Source organism: Myripristis murdjan, chromosome 9, assembly GCF_902150065.1.
Source record: "Myripristis murdjan chromosome 9, fMyrMur1.1, whole genome shotgun sequence".
NCBI lineage: Eukaryota > Metazoa > Chordata > Actinopteri > Holocentriformes > Holocentridae > Myripristis > Myripristis murdjan.
Window position 1 is genome coordinate 11963569 of NC_043988.1, and position 25570 is coordinate 11989138.

The 25570-nt window shown below is 44.3% G+C and overlaps 1 protein-coding gene across 2 annotated transcripts in view; it reads right to left on the minus strand.

Moving 5' to 3' along the window:
* Positions 1–1828: 1828 nt before the first annotated feature.
* The window catches only part of bmp1a (bone morphogenetic protein 1a), a 33862-nt gene continuing 10120 nt past the window's right edge, over positions 1829–25570 (minus strand). Inside the window, exons 2-20 of one of the 2 annotated variants that reach the window (XM_030060907.1) lie at positions 25028–25141; positions 22600–22728; positions 20734–20851; positions 19071–19249; positions 18442–18547; positions 12887–13011; positions 10966–11081; positions 10651–10753; positions 9640–9756; positions 9054–9199; positions 8738–8933; positions 8369–8494; positions 7310–7503; positions 6932–7112; positions 6678–6803; positions 6297–6424; positions 5469–5682; positions 4568–4818; positions 1829–3076 (exon numbers count right to left, since the gene is read on the minus strand). In XM_030060907.1, coding sequence (XP_029916767.1) covers positions 2942–3076; positions 4568–4818; positions 5469–5682; positions 6297–6424; positions 6678–6803; positions 6932–7112; positions 7310–7503; positions 8369–8494; positions 8738–8933; positions 9054–9199; positions 9640–9756; positions 10651–10753; positions 10966–11081; positions 12887–13011; positions 18442–18547; positions 19071–19249; positions 20734–20851; positions 22600–22728; positions 25028–25141 — 2804 coding nt within the window. In that variant the 3' untranslated portion in view covers positions 1829–2941. The remainder of the gene's footprint in view (positions 3077–4567; positions 4819–5468; positions 5683–6296; positions 6425–6677; positions 6804–6931; positions 7113–7309; positions 7504–8368; positions 8495–8737; positions 8934–9053; positions 9200–9639; positions 9757–10650; positions 10754–10965; positions 11082–12886; positions 13012–18441; positions 18548–19070; positions 19250–20733; positions 20852–22599; positions 22729–25027; positions 25142–25570) is intronic. The other variant, XM_030060908.1, reaches the window with a different exon arrangement.

The following is a 25570-nucleotide window of genomic DNA, read 5'->3' on the forward strand; positions in this document are numbered from 1 at the left end:
GAGTGCCAGACAGCAACACATCTCTAGTTGGATATAATTAATTATTCATACGAAATAGCTCAGTATTAACAATGAGTTGCAGTGTATTAATGTTTCTTGTCAATTATTAAGTGAAAAGCATCTCCTCTACAAGCAGTGGCCTTCTTGCTCATATTGATGGCAGCATTACTGGAAGAAGTGCTGGAGGCAAATAGTGAAAGCAGAAACACCGTGGTTGGGCCGCTGTTATGAAGAGACCTCGAGTCCTACTTTTACTTAAGGAGCAGCATTAAAGCATTTCAAAAACAGAGCAGATAAAGTAAAAGTCTGTGTTGTCAATTGTCAATGCATTTCCATTTTCAGTGGACTACCTTCCATGGACTAAGCTTAAACGTCAGCTTTCCATTTGTTCCTATTGCTTCCACGAAAAAGATAAAATGCATTGTTTTCATGAGCATGCCTTGTTAAATATGAGTAAATGCAGCAAAAAGCAGGAAAGGTGCCGTGAAATGTAGTGCGATACATGTATAAAATGTACTAAATTGGAACAGCTTCAACACACTGCACCTCAAATCTGCCCCTAAATACAGACCTCATTTCCCTTCAATCTCTGGATTATATTTAGTCCATAAATGTGTCTATTTATGTTAATTATATCTAAATAATTGGTCTTTACTACGGACATGAAATGAAATATGTAGGTTTTAGTTATATAATGTGTGGCAAAAATGATCAGTTCGCATAATCCAAAATACACTCATATAGTAAAAAGCTTATAAATGTACACCAGTGGGGTCTGAAAAGCCATTGTGTAATTAATACACATTAATGTATAGGAACTGCTAATGTACCCACTCCTTTTATGAATCCTGACTGTTTATTCATGAATGTTACCAAACTTTTATAAACATGCTGTGTCCTTGCAACGTGTCAGCCAGAGACTGGTCCATTACATCTGCACGGTTTTCATTTCTGGGCTAAGCAGAGCTAAGGCCCGGTTCACCTTGGCTCGAGTCTGGGGAGCTCTGTGCTCTGTGTGTTTTATAAAAAAGAAAAAGTGTAACAGAAGAATAGCCTATTAATTATTGAGGGAGAGTGAGGTGTAAGTGGGCAAATGAATGTTCAGCAAGGAGAAAAAGGAAACGCTTTCCTGGTCTGACATGACAGGCTTCAACTTTAAATAGTGGAATGCAAACAGATGAAAATGCTAATGAGACTGGATGTTCTTATTTGCCTTTTTTTCAGGGGCTTTTGTGTGTGATGAGTGTCTGAGAACATGGAGTGTTCATTCAAGCTCTGACCAGTGTGCCGCAGGCTGTTTAGAAGTAATCAGTCCAGTGTTACGTCTCTCCTCACACACCTTGGGCTGCACTCCGTCAGCAGCAGAGAACAACAGCCCAAACAAAAGAATAATGAAAAAAGGCTATGATAGTTATGCATACTAATGCACTCTTAACTCACTCGGTCCACTGCCCAGCGCTGGCACAAAGAAAACGGCACAAAATGCAGGCTTCCTATTCCCAGTTGATGCTGTAAACAAAATTCAGACATCAGAAAGATATTGCAATTCATACAACAATATGAGAATACTGTTGCATGAGAAATGAATCGAGATAAAGAAATTGAGAGCAACATAATATATTCAACATAGGCCAATGGCTATACATTAAAAGGCAATTATAGGGCTAATTTCTACAGTGCCTTTCCACCTTTACATGATATAAGTAATTACTGTAACAATAAATACTCTGGCTCATTTGGTTCTTGAGAAATACTTCATTGTACCATGAAAAGGCATTTTCTCTGGAGAGAAATTATTTTACATCAAAACTGTAAATCAACACTGAAACATAAGTCATATCTTTATTACCCCATGTTACAGGGCACACACAATGTTCAAGTATGCCTGAGGAACTAAATGGAGCAATTAAAAAAAAAAAAGAAAAAAAAAACAATATGGAATAAAAGAGATAAAATGCATTTAAAAAATAAGTGAACTGGCATTGCATTTCACAAAAATTCATAAGCTCATGATTTTGGAACAATTCACTGTAAAGTGCTAACTGGTTCGAGCTGAGAAAAGCACATGTTCCCTTTGAAGATCATACACATTACTTAACACATGGAGGTACAGTAATAGCCAGTCATCAGGCAAGCAATTACCAACCAGAAGACATGGACCGCATTTCATTTATTAGTCCTTTAATATGATAACTGCTTCCTTAATTTCCTTGTTAATGATAACAACAAGTACCTTGCCACTGGTTGCCAGCACAATGCCAATTACAAATGCTGGTGTTGTCACTGTACAGTTTCCTTCTCTCGTTGTAATTACATGCAATTGACTGACATACAGTATCGAAATCTCAAGTCAAGTCCTTCTAATCCTCTTATGGATAGGAATCCTTGAATAAAAGGGATGAGAGCATGAGGAGAGGAGAGCAATTTTTGAGGAGTGCAGGAGACCTTCCCATACTCCTCCTCCTCTTCCTCTCCTCCCCCTTGCTGTGGTGGGTTGGCCCGACAAAAGCAGGGATCTGTCCAGCTGATGCCTGCCTTCCTACAGGTCCTGAGAATCCACTGTTTTGTGCTGCGCCTCTCACTGGGAGGCGCAGTTTAAGAAAAAAAAAAAAAAAGAAATAAACAAACAAAAATCTGGAGGGGATTGGGTCAATAAATTTTCCCCCATAATCCGCCTAAAACGGATTTTCACCCTCCCACCCCAATCCTAAACATAAAAAAGGTAAAAACAAGGTGTACTGCAGAATGGCTTTACTCCTCACAGTCTGTGGGGGGAGCTAGAGCCCCTGGGAGCTGAGGTGCGGTTGGTGGTCTTGCGGCTGTTCTGTCGTGTCTGATTCATTTTGGTGGCCGAAGGTCTCCGAGCGTCAGGCTGGCGCCTCCCCTGGGGGCCCCTCCGTTTGCCCCTCTGCCCCGCACGGCCCCTTCCGGCCCCCGCTGGTCACTTGCGTGAGTGCAGTGTGTCCTGAAACTTGGTGCTGGTGTAGCGGACATGAAATCCTTTTTTGTTGATTGTATCGTCAGAGCGGAACTTGATGACAATGGAGTCACCGGCCGAGTAGATCTCCTCTGGAGGCTGAGAGAACGGACAAAACAGCAGATTAAGTTTGCGGCTGTCGCTTTCTGCTTCTCTGCTGCTCTTCAGTTACAACTAAGGGCTTCTTACAGAGCCATACGGAGAACAAATGAACTACTATGATGGATAGCTTCTTGGACTGCAGGAGAACTGCCAGTTTTATAACAGCCAGGGGCCACATAAAGGTCCGGGGCCAGAACTGGCCCTTTCCAGCTTTATTTGGATTGGGGCTTTGGCTGCTATTGAAGTAAGGATAAAATATACAATGCTGATGATTAGTGCCAGGTGCACCACTGGAGAGAGCTCATTTATCCCCCTAAACAAAACCATGTACAGCACTTCATACAGTTCTACTGTTTGAGGTATAAGGTCAGCCAAAGAGAGCAGAAAATATGCAACGTCTCAGCGGTGTGCTTTTTAGGATACTGAAATAATCACATGCGTCATAATTCAAAATAATAATCCGTAAAATAATTAGCTGGCTCAGGTGCTCAGGCTGCTCTTGCCCAGTGGCTCTGTAACACAAAAGGCCTCTGCGCCACCAGTGCAACCAAAGCCCCTACAATTTATCTGTTGTCAAATGTGTGCAACCAACTGAAACAGATCAGATTATTGAATAAAGCCACCATCTGTAACAGGAATATTACCGCTGGAATGGGCTAATACGTCTTGGTTCTGTGGGTGAGGTATTAAAACTACAAAACGAAATCCGCCTTCAAATTTCATTATGTATAGACCCGGTGATATATAGCCCACTATTTAATTGAGAAAGACCCTTGGGCAGAAAAGTAAGCCTTCCCTGCTCTATAATGAGTTTTCACCCTACTTTACACTAAATTGTGTCAGTTTATTCCAACATGTTTTAAAAAAAGAAACTTGATTGAGGAACCGCTCCCTGGCGTACTGAGAGTGTTATGTAGCCTGCAGCGACTGATTCATAGCAACAGGCGTCGGTAAAAGGCCAGAGCTTATTATTGAAGTGTGTAAATGAAATCAAGCTGTTCTTTGACCTGAGGAAACTTACATTTCTAATCCCTGTTGGCCTCATTGTTCCAGGCTATGGCTGCAGCCTCAGCATTGGTTGACTAATTCTCAGTTACAACCCAAAGCCAGAGACTCTGATAGGCTATCGGCATCCAAGGAGTGTCAGCTCGTATCGAGCCACAGCTGCTTCCAAGGCAATACCCGCGAACTCACAGGAACACATCAACTTTAACAAAGTGATTAAAGCCCGAGAACGGAGTGGAATTAAGAGCCCCAGGGCACCTCACAAAGTCACTCCATTATGAACCACTGGGAAGGGTTACTCAACAGCAGGGCTAATTCCAAAAAAACAAAAAAACAACGACTTTAATACTGCCGCTCGACATACAAAAAAAAAAAAAAAAAAAAAAAAAAAAAGCACAGAAGAGAAATGGGGAGGTTTAAAGAGCCAAGACAAGCTGGCTGTGTTTGGCAGGAGGAAAGGCAGTTGCAGTGGAGCGTGCTTACCCCTGAGCCGCAGTAACGTCCCAGCCGTGGGGACTTGGTGTCCGCTCCGTCGAAGAGCTCCATGTAGTCGTAGCCGCAGTCGGCCTCCTCCTCAATCTCAAAGGTCTGGAAGATGAGCTCCACGCCGTAGCCTTTCTCTGCCGAGATCACCCACTGGCAGTCGGAGGCTCCGGGGTAGTTGTTGTCCCCGAACTGGGCGTGGGAGAACAGGTCTTTGGTCTTGACTTCAGCCTTCAGACGACCTCCGCACTCTGTGGAGAAAGAAAACAAGTTGGACTTTTTTGTAGGTGGAGGCCAGTGTTGATAAGTAAGTGCAACAAGAACAGATGTACAGTGTTATATCTCATTTGCGGGTAACAAATGCAGCTAAAATGATTCCACAGCACAAATCTAAAGAGCAAATATCAGCCATAATCCTTCAGACAGGGTGGTGAACTGCTGCCAAAAAATGCTACCTGGTGGATAAGTGTTTCTAAAAATACATAGCTACAAAAAAAAACAACAACAACAAGAAGTGACATTATTAATCAAAGACAGAGTAGTTCTGTCTGTGCACAAGAAGAGTATTGTGGGAGTTGTGTGAAAATCCGCAGCTCCACTGTGAAGAATCATAGCTAAGGTTACATTTTCACAATAACAGAGCTCTCACCTCTTTTTTTTTCACCTCCGTTTTCAATATGCAACAGAGTGCGGTTTGTAAGTGATTTTTCCTTCAAGTGTTGCAAACCATGAGGAGGAGATAAGTGTCTGACTGACATGAATTTACCTCGACTCTCACCGTGCAATGGGGGGGAAAAAAATACACACGCCACGAGATAAGGGTTTAGCGGTTTTACTCAGATCCCCTTCTTGTAGCAGCGTGAGAAGCGGAGCGAGTTGTGATGACAGCGTCTGAGCTCACCTGCGGTGTGAGAGGCCTCAAAGCCTTTCTTCTGCACAGAGTTATCAGAGAAGAAGCGGATGAACAGCTTGTTGCCGGTAGACGTGATGGGCGACGGCTTCTTGGTGCCACAGAAGCGGCCCAGGCTCGGGGCTTTTCCATCTCGCCCATCGTAGATCTCAATGTGGTCATAGGCGCACTCCAGGTGGGCCTCCATGTCGATCTCATTGAACGCCTGCGGCCAAAGAAGGTGATGAGTGTGCACATTCAAGTAGTCTAGTCAATAGTTAGAGTCTATGTCAAGTTAAATATGGAGTCCTAAAATCCTATTTTTCTTAGAAGAAGTGATTATACCTGCAAATGGGCTGAGAGGATTTCATTTCTTATGAAAACAGATCAAATTCCTTGAATCAAGTTACATTTTGATGCCGGTGGAGTGTATAGATCGGTATTGGTTGAAGAAAAGCAAGAGTTTAAGACACAATACGTGTTACAGTGGATATTTTTGAGTTGTTAAGAAACAGTGGCATGCATTTGATTTTTCATTTGATGACTGAGAGATGCTGATTTCCTATTCAAGGGGTGTTTGCACAAATGTGATGAGATGCTGCATGCATGTCAGTGACTGAGACAAAAACGAAGGTAATAACAGAAGGGGGAGCCACACTTCATTATCAGGAACAGCATGACAGTTTCTAACTTTAGAACAGTAAATAGAGATGTACTCGGGAGATTTTACAATCCATCCAAAAAAAAAAAAAAAAAAAAAACACACACACACACACACACACAAAACACAAAAGGATGACGAGCAAAATGATACAGAGAGCTGGAGGAAGGGGCACGTACGATTTTGATGCGGTGGCCTGGCGTGGTGGAGAGCGCCCAGGTGCACGCCTTCTTGCTGGGGTATTTATCTGGCCAATTGGGGCTGGTGATAGTACCACTCACACTGTTCACAGTGTGATCACAGCCAGCTGAAAAAAGACATCGCTGAGTCAACACAGACCTCTGTATCATCCCAATGGTGAACAGGCCAATGTTCAAACTCCACTCATGGGTTTGACTGTTGTTTTTGGCACGGTGAAGCGTGTGCTCACCCAACCCTAATGACTGCGCTAGCACAACATCCCCTAGAAATGACCCACTGGGCTCTGACCACAAAAAGATTAAGACAGCCGGAATCAGTGTTGAAGTTTCAGCAGTCAAGTGACAGTTGAGGCGAAATACCTTCTTTGCAGTCGTGTTTGTTCTCGTGCAGCACAAAGCCGCTCCGACACTGACAACTGTAGCTTCCAAAGGTGTTGACGCACTCATGCTGACAACCTCCGTTCTCCTTGGAGCACTCGTCTTTGTCTGAGTAAGGGCAGAGCAAACACAACCTTGGAGACTGTTCCTTTTGAAGAATGCCACATAATACTCTTGGAACTCCTGAATAAAAAGACGTGCCGGTGCGCACAAACAAACACGGTGGGGGGGCTCACCTGAAAAGAACTGCGCCTTAAAGCCCTTCTTTGACACCGTGTTATCTGACTTGAACTCAATGCGCATGTTGTTATACTGCGAGGTAATTGCCTCTGGCTTCTCCGCTCCACAGAACTTCCCATGTAGCCTTGAGTCGGCTGAAAGCCCGCTGCGCACTTCCACATAGTCATACTTACAGACCTGAACAGAGGAAAAAAAAACAAAAAAAAAAAAAACATGTAAAGATGCTGCCTTGCATGAAGCCGGGAACATGCTGGTTGGTGTTAACTATGAAGAACAAGGAGGAACGTCAAGCTTCATTTGCCATAGACACAAAGTTACACAAATTGCAGAAGTGTGCTGCCAGAGATTCACGGAAGGAACAAGAACAAACCCACCCCGCGCCGATTCATATTAACCCCAGTGCTCACGTCATTGCCCTCAGTCTCGAAGACGTCAAAGAGCAGGGTGATGCGGTACTGTGTGGGGGCGACCAGCTGCCAGATGCAGTTCTTGTTTGGGGGATACTCTCTGGGCCAGCCGGGGCTGGTGATGGACCCATTCAGCTTGGTGATGAAACCTCCACAGGCGGCTGGACAAACAACATAACATGGAAAGAACACAGACTGCAGTGACATAGCTTGATATGGCTACTGAACGGCTGCATGGCAGAAAATAATCACAGTTTAAATCAGCATATTCGTACAGTTATCGTTTTTGAAGGACAGTAGGTCAAATTTTCTGAATTCGTACCAGAATATTCAACTTAGCATGTTGTTAAAATATGATTGAAAAGATGCAATACGAGGGAAATATTCTGCAAATCATACATGTGGCACAGCTGTGGTAGATGGAAATGAGAGGTTGCTAAAAAAAAAATCCTTCCTGTGTCCTACTCAACCCTGATTATTTCCTGACCTGCCAGCGAGGTCTCACGCAAGCTTTGCATTAGTTATGCAATAAACAGTACACCAACACCAACTGTTGTTTCTCATTCTCCTGCTTCCTCCCTCAAATCAAATTTGTGCAATTCCAAAGGATCAACCTGGTTATCTTTTACGACAACCGTTCCTTGTTTTTCTATTCAGTCCAAAATCTGCTGTATAAACAAATGAGATTATCTGCATGTTGGTAAACATGATAATAATGTAGTGATAGCCATCTTCCTCTAGGGGCGGACAGTGGTTAGGTGGCCAGACAGATATTGTAGAGCCTGTGTACTGGTAGTCAGGCTTAGAACAACAACATATCATTTGAGATAAAAATAACTCTCGTGTTGTTGTGACTCAAATCTTTAAAAGATAGTGCCCAATGGAAGGAGCTCTGATGGCACTGTGTCTGGCTTTCAGCGCTGACTGTACTTATTGTATTTGGGTGGTGGTGTGTAACAGTGGAATGCTGCAACATGTAAATTGCAAGGTGAAGGAGGGACGGTCACTTTTCCTCCCTCTACTTACCCTCGCAGCTGCGCTTGTCGGCAGCCAGCTCATAGCCCGGGTCACAGGCACACTTGTAGCTGCCTAGTGTGTTGACACAGCGTTGCTCACAGCGACCGTTGTCCGGCTTGGAGCACTCGTCCATCTCTAAAAGGCACAAAGATATGTTAGCGCCCTTTCGAAGGCCCCCCTGGCTCAATGGCCTACAAGAGAAACCCTCCAAAACAACAGCAGAGCCGTGCAAAAGAAGGTTACTCGGAATCCAACAGCACAAGTGGGGGGCGGGGGACAAAACTTAAACAAAGGTGAGACAGATGGATTATTGCAATAAGTCACATTTGACATAAAGATTGGGATGCTCTCCGCTAAAGGTCACTACCCTTCACTGACCTTTGAAGAAGTTGGCAGCAAAGCCGGCCTTGTTCACGGAGCCGTCCGAGACAAACTTCATCCACAGCTGGTTGGAGCTGGTTTTGATGTCATCTGGCTTGTCGTAGCCACAGAAGCGGCCCAGCAGAGGACTGTTCTCAGAGTTTCCATCGCGCACCTCCAGGTAGTCGTAGGCACAACTGTCATGTCTCTCAATCTGGGGAGGAATACAGCAGACTGCGGTCAGAGCCTCACATCAATGAAAGCGCTGAATTGTTCCACTGTATTTGTTAAAAAAGCGAGTTAAAGTACAGGAAAACTTGTTTATACAGCTTACCTCAAAAGACTGGAAGGTAAGGCCTACATGGTAGCCCTGAGCCACAGAAATCTTCCATATGCACACTTTGTTGGGCCTGTAGTCATCGGGGTAGTTGGGGGACTGGATCTGGCCGTTGTCCTTCTTCACCTCCCCGCCGCAGATGGCTGCATGTGACAGCAAAAACAACATTGATGCTCCCTGGATAGTAATATCAGCACATGCCTCTAAAAGAGCATGTGCTCACTATTACTTATGCAATGTGGATTAGCTAAACTGCCTCCACCATCGGCACACAAACACACACACACACACACATCAGCCCTCTGTTGCACTGCCGAGTCTGGAAACAATGGAGCTGAGTGTGTCATCTGGCCAAAATCTGATTAATGCGGCGTAACGTGCCTGACACATCAGCAGTAGGGAAGCCAAAACCTGTGGATATTAACTGGGCCTGTGAGCAGCTTTCAGGCACATTGCTGGCTATGAGGCTTGCCATGCTTTCAGTCAGCTGAGCGGGGTGCTGGGGTGGGGCGGGCTGTGTGTGTGTTTGTGTGTGTGTGTGGTGGTGGTGGTGGCGGTGGGGTGCTACAAAATGTGTGCTCACCCTCGTAGACGGCGGAGAAACCTTTTCCCACCCAGTTACTGCTACTCCGGAACTCAATCCACAGCCGGCTGTCGGTGGAAACGATTGGCTCAGGCAGTTTATCGCCACAGAAACGACCTGGTCACGCAAACACACACACAGACACACATACACACACGCACACATGAAGAAACAGCAGAGACCAACAAACCCCCACCATGCAGCAACAAACCCCCTAACTCCGCACAGAAGATGTACACTGTAGGTGGACATTCAAGTGGAGAAAGTGAAAAAAGGGACATGGAAGTGTTCACAAAAATACAATTCATGATTCACTCTAGCATTTAAACATTTGTTGTACTCATATATATATTTTTTCAGCCACAAAAAAAAACAAACAAAAAAAAAACATATTGAACTTCCTTAATCCTCAAAACACATGCACAAACCTAGAGATGTGTATAACTAAGACAATTATGTTAACAAATATTTAAGACTAGGGCTGGGAGATATGGATAAATTCCAATATCACAATATATTTGACCAAATACACTGATATCGATATCATGAGGATATTGTAGGGAGGACTATTTGCATTTTCATATGATGGTTACACACAAGACATTTTTGATAAGCAATCATTAATGTGGATATTATGACCAAGAAGATCGAGGCAAATAAGAAAACTAGTACACAACAGTCTAATAAGTTTAGTTTAGTTTGGAAAATTACAGTTTAACAAACTGGATCCCTTTACTGAAGTGCAGTCTTTAAAAAGCAGGAAAAGACAACAAAGTCTCATGGTATTACAATATCCAAAATACCAGATGATAAATAGTCTCACATGACAATATTGAATTAATGCTGATATACTGCCTTGCCCTATTTAAGACACATAAAACCTCTAACTATCACACAATGTTTGACCCTGTATCAAAAGCTCTGGAACAAATTTCTGCAAAAATCCAAGGGACAAATGTCTTAAATCCAATAAATCCCACGGGAAAAAAATACTTTCCAGGTATTACTGACCTTTGAGTGGGGCTTTCCTCCAGTATCCATCTCGGATCTCCACATGGTCGTACCAACACAAGTGGCTCCTGTACAGATCCATGGAGGTGAAGTTCAGAATGATCTTAAAAACCAAGAGAGCACGATTACTGACACAGCACGGGCCAAAGGTCACACGGTGCTACTGCTGAGAGACTGTCGGGTTATCGTCCTTTTAAACAAAAACAAGGACGCAAATAAATAATGGAGACAACACAACCACACCGCCACCACTGTTGTAGTAGTAGTAGTGGTGGTGGTGTGGTTGGTGGTTTTCCATGAACTCATGCATCATACCTTCTCTCCTGGGGTGACTGATATCCTCCAGATGCAGTGCATGTAGGCTGAGTATCCGTTGGGGAAGCCAGGGGAAGAGAAGTTGCCGCTGCTGTCCTGCAGACTGTCCCCACATCCTATCAGCAGAAACACACACACACACACACACAGAGCCTCACATCAGGCTTGAGCCACAAGCATAAGGCATCACCAATTAGTTCCTGCCTGCAAACACCTCAAACCATTGATTCCAGCTGCACGGACCAACAGCTCTGAAGTAAATCCCTTGAAACCTCGCTGCAGAGACAGATGCTTGATGTTGGAATTATAACACCGAATGTGAAGTAAAGGGCAACTCTTTTATGTTCAAAGGCACATCTGCTGATAATATTCACCCCCACCCCCCCTCTTCCCTCCACACACACACACACACCTCTTCCAGATGATGTTCACACAAAGGAAAAGAGATCATTCTGAGCATCCTCTGAAAATAAACCTGGCCCACTATAAATAACCCAGCCCTCTTGAGGACATTGTGCATTATGTACATGTTGCCAGTCAAAAACCGCCCTTCCTTTGACTGGCAGCGCTCACTTTGCTGCAGGGCCTGACTCCAGCCGGTACACATGACCCAGAGGTGGGAAGGCTTTGTGTAAAGGTCAAGGGAGGTTCACGCCAAGTGGGAGAGAGATTTATTTTACTAAGAGAGAAAATGACGGCGAATGGAAACATGCTCTGGGTTGTCCATCTTGGGAACTATCTACAGATGATTGCCTCTGCGCTTCCTTTGCCCTGCTCGGCTTCAGCAGGATTGCGGAAATCACCTCCCCCTGTTTACGTTCACCGCTTCCCTTGAGGATAGTGTGTAAGTGGTAAAACGGGGAGGCGTGAGGCGCAAGTTCTGTCTAATAATGCTCGGCAACGGTCTGCCAGCACCAAACCATTAACAAGCACTCTGGCACACCAACGGGGATGACAAATGCTCCTAGGAATGCCGTGTGAATGGAGATCCGTGGCTCTTTAAGAATTTTTTTTTTTCCAAGAACACGTGGAGAGACTCACTCATCCCCCACACTGTGCGCCACATCATCCAGTCCGCTTCTCCCTCACGAGAGAGAGAGAGGGAGAGAGAGAGAGCGAGCGAGCGAGCGAGATTGTCATGGGGAAGGAGAGTGCACTCGCTGTACAGACATATATTTATAAAGCCCCACCAATGAGAGCCATTTATGGTTAAAACTTCCACTTCTGCAGTGAAACCACACTGGCTGGTCCAGCTCTGGTCACCATCACTGTGTTTATTCATTGAGCTTTAATGTGGGGCTGACAGCTCAGCTATCCCTGCCTGGCCTACTATTAACTGTCTGACATCAAATGTATTCAGCAGATGGCAATTTTAAATGTACATCTGTTAACGCTATGAATTCAGTTTACTTTGAATACTTGTTTTGCCAACAGCTTTAAATTCACTTGTGAATCTTTGGAACCATAAACAAAGTAAACAGCAAACAGGAAAAAAAAAAAAAAGTCAGGGGTATGGAAGTGCATTTAGTCTATAGCCGTGCAGATTGCATGGTGCATTTTGTGATCTATAAACACGAGCGTTAATTCCCAACACTCAAGTCCATGCACTTATTTTCCTTGTTGTCTGCGAGCCCAGCTGTTCTTTTACGTCTATCTGGGAAAGAGTGATGACAAACTTCCTGTCCCCGGGTAGTGTTTACACTCCTCCTCGCTTGGGAGTCTCAGAAACCGTAGCCAAGGAGCTACACCACATCAATAGTAGATGCTCAGCTACTTCCACGCAGCGTAAACTACATCTGGGAAAAGCAGGGGAGCTTCTTATAATTCTCTGACTGTCTCTCTGAGTATTACACACATAAGCAAAAAGAGAGAAATTTTTAAAAAGCCCATAGCAGAACAGGATCCGTCATTGAGGTCTTACTGGAGCATTTGTAGAGTTTGCGTGCCTGTGCGATATCCCCTTTGCTCAGCCTGGTTCTCTGGCCAATGGGTGGCCGCACTCCGTTCACATCATAGCGTGGCAGGATAGTGTCCAGGAAGATGCCTCTGTAAATCAGGAAGAGAGTCTGTTGTTAATAATGCATTTTAAAAAAAAACAACAACAAAAAAACAAGATGGCATGCCACGCATAAAATCCTTTTAATCACACAAACACACAAGCTCTCTGCAGGACATGTTTGTCCACAGATGAAGGGGAATTACCATCTATAGGTGCTTTCAGTCACTGTCAACATTATCAAACAATGAATCATCTCTGCAGAATTACAGAAATAAACTTGAAGGTATCACCGAGGCAATGGTTACTTTCAGTGTTTTGCGAGCCAAAGAAAATAGTGTCGTTTTATGGAAAAATCCAACAGTTATGCAACTGTCTGCAACAGAAAAGCCAAGAGTCAGACAACGGTCGAAGGATCTCGCTCAGTGTTTATCACGGGAGAAACTGTCATTAAAGGGAAACACGGAAAAGGGGCATGAAGGGCAAATTCTTGCATGTACTTTGGAATCAACACATTGGATTTTAGATAGTGATGAAAACCATTTAGAACCGCTTTTATGGAATGTCCCTCTAGATTTTGCAAATTTCTCTACTTTTCCAAAATCTAAGGAACCTCCATAACCTTAAAATGACATGAGCCCTGCTGCTAACCAGAGCATAAAAAAGCAAATCCACAGTAGTTAATAATGATGCATTATGAATGACACTGACCAAACTGCTTGTACGGTAATAAAGTAAACGTGATTTTTTTTTTCCATGAAGACCATTTACCTCGCCAATCTTATTTCTTCACCAACCTTATTTCTCAAGATGAAAACAGGCATGCACATTAGATCAAAAATGCCATTTGAAAACAGAAAATTGATGCTCCCATATCTGGCTTTATTATATGCAGGCATGTTCTTGTCTCATTCACTGACATTTCAGTTGCTATTCTCTTTGTGTGAGGATGATCTCAGAGGACACCCACCTCCCCCAACCCCTATTAAAGTGTTCCTTATGGAAATCAATGCCAACACTCGGAGTCATTTCAATGAAATAAAGCAAATAAGATAATTCAATGAAGTAGCTCATTCAGACCTGATCTCTCCTGCCTGCAAAGCAATATCTGGACAGCTGCACTCATCGGTGACCTCTCAGGCTGTACGGGTGTCACCCTATAAGACTAGGGGTCACGCGGGCTGTTTCGGAGGTTAATGCTGCTGTCACTCCTCGCACACGTCTGCCCTACAGATGGATGAAAACTAAGACCCTTGAAGACTAAGCCCATCTCTGGAAATACCGCAAGGAAGTAGATTATACAAGCTTTGAAGGCACAAAATGTGAACACAGTCACAATCATGATTAGAACTGAAATCCCATAAGGATGATTATAAAAAGCTACAGCGAGGAACACATTCGTCCAAACAAAAACAAAACAAACAAAAAAAAAAACAGTACAGAACAGTTAGTCCAGAAAGAACCTTTTCACGCTGCTGTCTCACTTGACACTTTGCTAGTTTATCATCTCCTTTTTTTCTCCAGGCATTAGTGAGCGATGGCCCAGCTCCCTGGCTGTTCCCATGGTGACATGCCTATCAACGCCAGGCATGTGCAAACAGAGCAGCCTGAGCTAACAGTTTAGACTCTGCCTGCCTGTCTGTCTGTGAGCCTCCAGGAGCCCGTATGCTGGCTGCTGGTGAACAACGCCACTCCAGCCGGTGTCAGAGCAGACAAAGGGCACACTGGCAGGTCTCTATTTGAGTTGGCACCGCTCCATGCACCGGGCCTGAAAAATGTCTCTGGAGCAAAGGGGGGTGCGTAAAGCTGTGGGTTGGGTAACACACCCCAGACAAAAAAGCACGGGGATCAGCCTTGCTTGTCCCCAGGAGACACCCCAAAACATGAGGACAAGCCATGAAATCTTCCCAACAACACCCGCAGCAAAGGCCCCGGCTTCCCACGGTGATTTACAGTAAAACACCGAGCAAACACATGGGCTAATAAGGGGCTAACAAAAGAAGACACTGGTACAGGTACCATCAGCCAATCAGGGCCCGAGGAGAAGTATTTGGAATGACTTGTGAAAAGCTAACAGCAGCGCCCTTCTGCTAATACGATTCTCTGAAACATTGCCCAACAGTGGCAGCCGTTCCTCTCCCATGTCTAAACAGTCTTATTGATCATGGGCAGAAACAGAGTTCCACGAAATAGGACAACAACAGACCCGGAGCTGGAGTGAAAACAGACCGGGGTGGATTAAGCGCTGTAAACATACTTCAGCTCTGGTGCAGCTCATACCACATATTCACAAGATCAATAGGTTAAGCTTGGCTCTTGACCTAAAATGACAGCAGATAAATGCACATCCCGTCTCAGGTATTTGGCAGAGTGAAATCCGGTGTGAGAGCTAATATATATCTCATAGTACAATGTGTCCAAATTCTTACTCGTACGTACTACTAACATCTCTGCATGATCTTATGGGGTTTTTTTTCTCTTTTTTTTAGATCACCAAATAATTCATCCAGACCACCAGGGTAAAAAGCTGCTGTTTATATGAAGTAAGAGGTGTTTGCTGGAGCAGAAGGTTGCAGATTCTTCACACTGGATGTTCATCTCAGCCACAACTCATTCCCCCTGTCTTCCCTGACATCCTGGAAACTGCTATACAATAAAAACAAAGCAAAATAAACACGGTCAAAAACCCAGCCATGCAGTATTTCACTTCGATTCTGTGAGCAGCGCATTCTTGACATACAGTTTGGATACACAGGGCCAGACAGGCATTTTTGCACCCTGGCCTCTGTCCAGCCACAGCCGCCTTTTAGGCAAAGATTCCCTCCCTGCTTCCCAGAATCTGGTTGCCACAAGTGCATGGCAGTTTGATTTGGGAAGAGGCCCATACATTGAGAGAGTAACAGAGGGCATGAAAGAGCTCTCTGAACTGGCAGAAAAAAAACAAGGCTCACAAAGAGGGCCAAGTAAGAACAAAAGGCCAGCCAACAGCTGGTTCTCATATCAGAGCGAGGTAGTAATGATCATAGTCTGGGCTCACTCGCGTGTGCCCAGGGCTCACATTACACTCTCTCCAGCTTACTGAAGGCTGTCAAAACCATTCCTGCTATAGGTAGAACATTGCATAGCTGGAATGGCTGTCCCGGCAGCTGTCCAAAAGGTTCCCCCATTTTGTTTATCTAAGGCATTTTGTAATAGCAGCAACAGTCAAATTGAGTTTTTCTTAGATAGCACAAAATTGCAGTCATAATGCGCTCGGAGCAGAGGGAGGTAACCATAACATTCATACGACTTTATGCTTGGTGTCACAGCACTATGTCTGATTGCCATATGACAGAATTTAATAGACTTCGAAAAGTCGTCAAGACGCCACTTTGCAGTGTGTAGTGATGCTTTACGTAATTACAGCGATGACTCAGAGGCTGTATCCGAGCCAACTCCCCTCCAAGAAATCTATTTCGACTTTGCCATCATCCAGCTGGTAAAAGACACTTCAAACAAACCGCAGCCTAGACGTGGCCTGTGGAGCCCAGGTTGACAAGTGTTTGTCATGAGGCTTTTTCTGGCCCAAGCTTCTGTCTGACGCCGTGACACCACTGTCTACCGCTGACTGACAGCACAACATCTGGAAAGGCTTCCGGCTGCATCAAACAGCGAGGAAGAAATGAGGTCAGCAGGCACACAGGGACACCCTGAGGTGTCGTTAAGACTGAGATGCCTCCACAGCTCTGCTTTTCAAAAGGCCGGGAAGACCATTTGAGAGTTTGAATGGAACAGTATACCACTATCCAACATATTTAAATACTTGACTTCAGTCTGAGCTGTATTTCTAAAGTCTGGCTGCTTTTTTTTTTATCAGTTATCTGTTTACTGTCTAAAGTCTAAGGTACACTCTCCAAAATCATTCAAACCTCTTTCAAGGTCATTTTGTGACCCCAGACTCTCAGGACTAGCTCAGTCAGATGTAAGGAAAACTATATTAAAGTTTCCAATGCTTTATTCCTTAACTCATGTAGGTGATTTTTAGGAGCTGCCCTTAATTGTGCATACAGTTGTGCAGACACTGAAGAGCAGGATGTGTATTATAAGGCCTGGGTGGCACGAGGCTTTGCAGCAGAAACCAAAGAAAGAAATGTCAGAGGGGCTGCAGAGGCCTGGGATGTCAGATCATGTTGCTAATGACCAAATCTTCTTCAAAGGGCCTTTTGGAGCATAATGAGGCGGTGCACAGTATGAGAGCGCAACATTTACAAGAAGTTTCACAGATCTAGGAAAGGCACGTGTAGTTTTTTTTTGTTTTTGTTTTTTTCATTGGACTGGCTCGACCTCAGGATCGATAGGCTGCTTTAGAGGAGCGGCTGCTGCTGATGCTAAACCAGCAGGAACAGAGCAGAAGTGCCTTAATTGGAACAAGTTGTGGGCAGGAGCTAGCTCATCACTGACACTTTCAACTATGGCTTCCAAAACGAGAAGTCCATTTCTACGATGACTTGGTTTTAACTTTTGGATCTATATAAGATAAATCTATACATACACACCAACTGAAAGGAAGCCTTTAAGAGATTCCAGATTTAATTCCCTGGCAGACAAGACCCCGAAGTGACAACATTGATTATGGCTCACGTTCCTATTGTCAGTGCAAAAACTGCAAAAGGCATGATGGTAGTGCAAATACAGCAAAAGATACTGGTTTGGCTGCCAGGTCAAGCAAAACTTAGAAAGCAACAACTCAGCCAGAATTGAAATGGACAGATATGTGATCCTCCTCTCTGGGCCCTAAACAGAAAAGCTAAACGGAAGCGGATACATCAAATTTCATGACATGTTACTTCAGGCGCCCCAGTGTATTATTTTTAATCCCGGTCCTGTGACAGGCAATTTAAACCTGTCCAAACATTAGACACATCACATCAGTGTTCCCCGAGTCCCTCTAAATCTTCAAGTGAAAACTAATAGCTCAAAGGGTCCCAGCTAAAGGATGCTCACCTAAACAAATGAGGGGGGGTGTGATTTCCAAAAGGCCTTTTTTTAATTGGCAAGATACTTACACATTCTTATGATGCATCTCTGTGATTTCTAAAGAAACCAACCTCTATCTCTGTACGCCTAAACTCAGACAGAATCCAGATCCGAGACAGACATTCCAGTACAAGTGGGCCTTTGCAAAAACATGAGTACTTCATGTCCCCCGACTACAAGTTTTAGTTTTCCAGTGATTTAATAGTTGGGAGGAAACCTACATTTAATTCAACTATTGTTTCTCAAGCTCGGGGGAATCAAACCACATTGCTCCACAGCAGCACATTCACATACATCTGGTCCATTACAGATCTATGTAGTCATAAAACACAATGAGTGGAAATGGAAAAGAAGGATGATGGGTGAGAAGGTTACAACAGACCGCAAAGCAGCTGCATCTGACCTGAACCGAAACTACTCCTCATGTCTAGGCGGTATGGAGTGGAACTTGGCATGGCTCATACCTGGAGAATGTATTCCTGGCATAGTGCATGATACTGTCGAAGTCATAGACTTCCCCCAGAGAGTCCACTTCCCCCGGCTCCATCTTCAAAAAGTTATACTCCTGTCCTGTGAAAGGGGAAAGGGAAAAAGTGTGGTCTGAAATATGAAGCTGAGTCATACTGCGCACCCAATATGTGTGTCAGAGGTGAGCGGTTGCAGTTCCACCCTGTCAGAAAAATTTATCATACAATGAGGCTACAGATACAGACAGGCCACCTGCATATTTGCAAGGCACAGCTGACTCGCTGGTGATGCTACCGGGTCTCTCTCTTTGTGTATTTTAGCATTTAGCGTTTTGAATTCTCACTATTTCACAGTCTGCTGACAGCAGAGATACCCAAATATGTAAAATACAAAAATATGAAATAGATGTTTATATGTGGTTCACTGGATCTAGAAATGCTTGGTTCAAATGGAAATCTACAAGCTGTGGATGAGAGCGTACCCCACTGGTGTGTTATGTTTTTCCCCCATTTTTTCAGACTTGGCCCTGGCTCTCTGTGTGTGCCTATGCGTGACTTTTATTAGTTTGCCTCACACAGTGTTTCTCCTTTATTGCTGCGGGATGCTATGAGACCGGCAGGCTCACCTGGTTGGATGTTGTCCCTGATAATGCTGACGTGTTCATCTCGGTCAGGCCGCGTGTGCTCGTGCCAGAAGCCGATCACGTGACCCAACTCGTGCACCACGATGCCAAACTTGTCACAGTTCTTCCCAATGGAAATGGCTTGGGGGCCCCCTCCCCTGCGGCCGACGTAGGAACAGCATCTATGAATCCGCAGACGCACAGGGTTAACAGGGCCAAAACAGTGTCTGCTACCTCAGGACTTTATGTTTTACTAAATGAAAAAAAAATATTTCACTAACAAGCAAGTGGAAACCTCAGCAGGGAAACCAAACAAGGCCTGCTCCCAGGGGAGAGCTGGGAGGAATGTCTGCTCTGGCTCTATAGAACACATGCAGTGTCCACAAGCTTCTGCATTTCAACAGCGCGCTATGTATGTATGTAATGGAGCCTGCAACGGGAGCAACATTATCGCAACAACCTCTGTAGTGTTTTACAGGAGAGCCATGTGAGGTGACCCGCCATGCACACATACAGCAGTGACATTCATTCATGTGTCTGCCAATGCAAACGCACAGAGTGACGGTGGAAGCTGGCTGACTGCAGCGCTCCATCTCAGCGTGACATGAAAGGTTCAGTGTGGGAGTCTGGAGGACGGGCACACACATCACGGCCCTGTGGGCCAGCCAGCCGCTCTCTAATTACTGTGAGCCCAGCCAGCCTCTCCTGAGACACGCCTTGAACTTTGCACAGGACAGATGGGGGCCTGCTGAATATGCAGCAGAGTCAAGCGTTCCCACTGCTAACCGCTGCCGCCTGCGTGGATAATGTCATCCCTGTTACTCCAGAGGCCAGTAACCAAGCTAAAAATGGCTATCAACAGTTGGCTGGAAAAAGTTCCGTTTTATGTGCTGCATCCGCTTTCTGGTAGGCTGTTCGTGTTAAACTGTACATGTGAGTGGGAGCATATAAACGGCGTGTGATGCCATAATAGCTCTGACATGCTATGTCTGAATATGTGCGAGGTGAAAACATGTCTGTCTGGGAACACTGAAGTTAACATGTCCACTGGGGAACCTCTTAACACCTCTCCTACCCGCTCTGGCCTCTTTTTCTGACAATTTTCAGCAGAAAGGTAGCGCTGTTGTGCATTCACCGCAGCACTGAGTGCTACAGCTTAAAAAATATTACATACAACATTCCAACAAAAGAGCACCGAATTTCAAAACAGGTTGTCAATAGTCGCTAAGCAACAACAAGAGCCACAACCAGCGCCCTCCCCCCCACCCGAGCTTGTCAGTTAAGAGGTGCCTGCTGGACACCGAGACTAACTTCTCAATTGGACTGAGGAGGACAGGATTATGGAGAAGCTGTGGAAGTCTCTCCCCTGGGTGCTATTCTGCACACCATGTATGACAAATCTTCAGTGACAGATGCAGTGTGATGATGAGGCGCAGGAAACATTCCTTGCCACTGAATGGCCATCTTTCTCAGCAACTATAGAGCTGGAATAACAGCTCATGCAGACGGACCACAAACCAAGAGGATGAACAATTGTGAAGGGCAGCTGAGCGGGATGCAAGGAGAAGAACTTAAGTGGTAAATCATTAGAGGATAAATACGGGTCGACAGAGGCTGACGAGCTGCTGTTCCTTCCTGAGGGAGCCACAAACCCCCACTGACTCACCCACATGGTCGGTAGGTGAAGACAATGTAGCTCTCCTCCTGTGTCCTCTCAATGAAGGTCACACAGGTGTGCTTCTCCCAGTGGCGCATAGCCTGGCGGAATATCGCCCGCTGGCTGCCTGAATAGGATGACAGGAAGGGGGAGATCAGTGAAGCTGACAACAAGCTCACACACACACACACACACACACACACACAGATGTACACATTATGTACAAAGCAGATGACAAGAAAAGCTGACAGCTGGCAACAGCCTGCAGACTTTGGACGTGGATAGAAATGTATTGGAATTTAAGCCACAATGACATGAAAAATGAAAAATGTTTGCTCCATGTCAGTGTTCCGTATCATATATCTGACCAAAAATGCCCCAAAACCTCCAGCGCTTAGATTGCTTTTTTGTTTGTTTGTTTGTTTGTTTGTTTTTGTTTTGTTTTATCTGCTGGTTTGGTTTTAACACCACAATTTTAAAGAAAGCCCAAACCATTGCTGCAGACCCTAGCCACTCCCATCAGGGTGTAGGTACTCATTCATTCCCAATGCCATTTCTATTTTAAACAACCTCGATCTTGATTTGTATGACTGAGTGATTTTAATGTTTTTAGGGTTCTCTACTGCACTTATTATTTATTACTTATTTATGTACAAATGTCTTGTGTCTGTCTGTACATGGTGTCTTATTTTACTGCTGGCTGTACAACCAATTGACCCTCAGGGACAATAAAGACTACTTTGACCTTGTTTTTTTTTTTTTTTTTTTTAATTTTATTTTAAACCTTTGATCAGACTGGATGCATTAAGGTATCCCAGTCTCAATGAGAATACAGACTTTTCATGTTCCATTTACGCTGTTTACGTATATTTTTTTGTGGAATCTCTCGTGTTTTTTTCTGTATTTAGTTGTCATGTTATTCTCTGAGTCATGTGATTGCCTTCGATTGGTTGTTGCAACTATATAAATGAGACAGCACCTGTACTGTCTGTTTCTAAAGCCCTGATGAAGACCCTCAGCGGTCAAATCATATTGGCTTTTTAACGATTTAGCCACAACAACAAAGGCTTTTTGATATTATCACGGCTAAGTCGCAGCAGCCTGGGTTTTATCCCGAGCATGTTGTCCCCTCTCTCTCCCTGCTTCTTCCTGTCTCTCTCTGCTGTCACTATCATAATAAAGCAAAATGCCCCTCCACCGCACCAAAAAAAAAAAAAAAAAAAATCCCTCCACTTTTATCTCTTGGATCACAACATTCTAATCAATAATACAAAGACAGATTTTTGGACGATCCCTCCTCCGCTCTCCCCATCATATAAAACCTGGAACTTTACAGCTTTCACGTGGCACGACTGCGCACTTCGGGCTGCTCACCTTTGGCAGCGCATTTTCTGGCTGGAATGTATTCATTTTAAGATTCAGGAATTTGTGGCAGCGAGGGATTATGCGCAAAACATTTCACAGCGGATTGCTCCACCAACTACACCGAGTATGCAATGGGATTCACTGCCTTTCTCGCTCCGTGCCTGTTCTGGTCCCACCTGCCCACTTCTGAACAGCCTCAGCCAGCTCAACATCCTGGTTCAAAAGGAAGCGTGGCGAATCACAGGAGCGAAACACCGATAGCACAAGTGCAGTTTTGTTGCAACTTTAATGAAGAAATATCACGCTGTAGCTTTGGGAATTGGTGGCCTTTTGATCCTGTCCTTAAAGTTTATGTGTATATACAAGTGTATGTGTGCTGTAATCTATTAAAAAGGCCTTTGCGCCCAGAGCACATCCATCATACACAGCAACAGATCCTCTGTGGAACAACTGCACAGCCTCTTGCTTACTTTTCCTTAGTAAGGGGATCAATAAATCAGTGCTACTTACCACTGAAATTACCGCTGATGACATATGGAATAACACCTTCAGGCCAAACACGCTCAAGTCTGGAGGTGGCGGCTCTTTTCCTGCGGCGTGCACCTTGCCTATTTTGGCCACTTTGACCGGTGGAGGATCCTGCCATTCACAACAACGAGACAAAAATAGTCCATGATGAACAAAGTCTTGAAAACTACAACGTTAAAAAGAACAACAGAAATTTTTGTGTCTGATTGAGTCACAGTATTCAATGTTCCATTATATTTATAAAAGATAAAACTGTTTGTTTGTTTTTTTAATTGCAATTAATTGCAATTTGGTCCAGTGATATTGTTCCTCCCATTTCCCACTGAATGTTTGTTTTACACAAGCTGCATTCTTTCTTATTTCAATACTGAATTTCACCCTTTTAATGTCACTCAAACATATTGCACAGTAACCATGGCGACTAAGCTCTCAACTAAAGCAGACGACTATAATAAGACATGTCCATAATAGAGTCACATATAGCACAATTACCCACAACACTTGAGCAGTCTGAGGAAGTGTCCGTAACCTTATGTTGAAGCAAAAGTGCGGAGAAATTGCCTTTTAGTATCAATTAGCTGAACCACACAGTGTTTTAGAAACCAATTATACAGGCAGAAAGTGACTAAAACATACTGACGGCATCTTAAATCTTTAAAAAAAAAAAAAAAAGATGTAAAGCTCTGATATTTTTATTGCTTTGCCGCGGCTTTAGCAGGTTTGTGGGAAAACCTAACAGAGTATGGAAATGGAAAGGTATTACCCGTCACAAGAAAGGCTTAGTCTTGTTTGAGTGCGAGTTTCTGTTAAGTTTCTGCATTGATGCCAGTAATCTGACAAAAGTGTCACAGCTATCTGGAAAATGTCAGCATAAAAAGGTTCTGTGAAACATCAAGCTGGGAGGTGAAAGTTTATCGGAGGTGGTCCGCGGGACTCAGAGCCCCGCTGGTTTTTGTTCTAGACATCTAATAAGGCTGATTTACACCTGAGACACCAGGAATGCAATAAAGTCGCTGGCAGGGTAGAAAACCAGCAGCGCCAAGTCTCAACAACCAAGAGTGGGAGCCACTGAAACACAACTTTACATGTTTATCAAGCACACTGAAGCCACAATTTCAAGTGTCTCACAAACATTTAGATTATATGCTGTGTGTTTGGATGGTCGCTCTGGATGACAAATGACAGTTTTTATTCGATCACCAAACTGTCTCAACTGAACGTGCCGCCCCCGGTACAGAGTGGAGAAGTGAAAGTTTGGTTCCAGTACATCCTGCACAAGGCTATGATGTTCCTTTATATGAGACTGAGGCAGCATCCATTCAGACTAGATTTAATTAATATGTAGGGCACAGTCTGTATCAACGTTTGAAACTGCTGGAACAATGTGCCCGCTTTAATTTCAGTCTGCAGGAGTAAATGTTACAAGACTGGCACTTTCAATTGCCATGCTCCTGTGCATGTGTTATAGAAAGGTCTTACATAGCAGCGTGATCTTGATAGGGTTGTGGCCTTTTGGAAACTGATTGAAAATTAGAGTAGCCTTTCCAACTGCTGGACAATGAATGTATGTGACCAACAAGCTCAAGGAGACAAATGTAAATTCAGAGAGACGCACACACACACACACACACACAGACACAGACACACCTGCACACAGTCTGTCTGCTTTTCCGGCCTGAACTCTGGCTTGTTTTCTCAAAAGTCACTGTTTACTCGGAAAACCCACCACCCACTGGATAGTTAGTCAAGTGCAATTATAAACCAAATCTATTTTTCTGGGGAAATGTTTCCGTTCTTCAACATGTCCTACATTATCTAGAGTGGTATACAAACAGATTGTGACACGGTGAGCAAAGTGCAACATGCACACACTTGTTCATTCACGCTCGCCTATATAGTTTATAGAGGCAAGAAGCTTGACGGCTCCTGCTAACACGCAGCTGTTGTTCAAACACCGCTTTTAACTTTAAGAACTTAACAAGTCACCGAGCTAAACCTGGCAATTACCAGCTAACACCGACATAGATACAGGTGTGCTGAGAGATGTGCGGCGGCTGCAGGGTTGACACTTTGGTGGTTGGCATAAACATTTAGAGCTCATGAAAAGCACAAGGCTTGTTTCCAACAGGTGCTGCTGCCAGCCTGCAGTTGGAGAGGATCCACCACCTAGAGAGTCATGTAATGAGCCATGTCTCACTGGCAGTTGTAGTGTTAGAGAGTAAAAAGCCCTTGTGTATAATTGTATAATAGGTGTTTGGTGTTATAAATAGGTGGTTGGTTGCAACATTATCTAGAACAACAAGCAGAAGCGCCTCTCCGCACTCAGCTAATGAAGTATTCTCATCTGAAATCTTCCATCCTCGAAGCAACAGTGGCTTCTGCTGTTTTAGGAGCCCCGGCCATTTGTTACCTGGATTTGTGCGATTAATGTTGTGGACGGTTCTCTGGGCCACATCGATTATTCTGTCCACCTTAAACGCTCGCAGGTCCTCCTCATCCAGAGCAATGTCTCCAAGAAAGGCAGCTGAAACAGAGAAAAAAAAACCACAGAGAGCACGTCAGATAAATTTAAGGCAACTCCGCAATACGCTGCATGCGTTTGCACCGCCCAGTAGCCTCAAGCTTTTCCTGCCTCTCAGACTGTGTAAGCTGCATGAAGGCCTATTCAAAGTGCTGGTGGAAGGCCCAGTGCATGTAATACACACATACGCACAGTCACATATGTATGTACTACTGTCCCTCCCTGTCTCTGCTCTGTCTTCCCTCTTTCCTTGCAGTCCAGTTGTGAAACAGCAACATGTTATTTGTTTGGATAGCAGGAAAGCTGCTACATCCCGACTCCAAGCCATGAGGCAGAAATATACACGCAAGACATTTGACACGGGTCATGCAAAATTCATGAAAATTGAGATGTATGTGAGCTAAAAGCGTATGAACTCGGAAAGCTGATCAT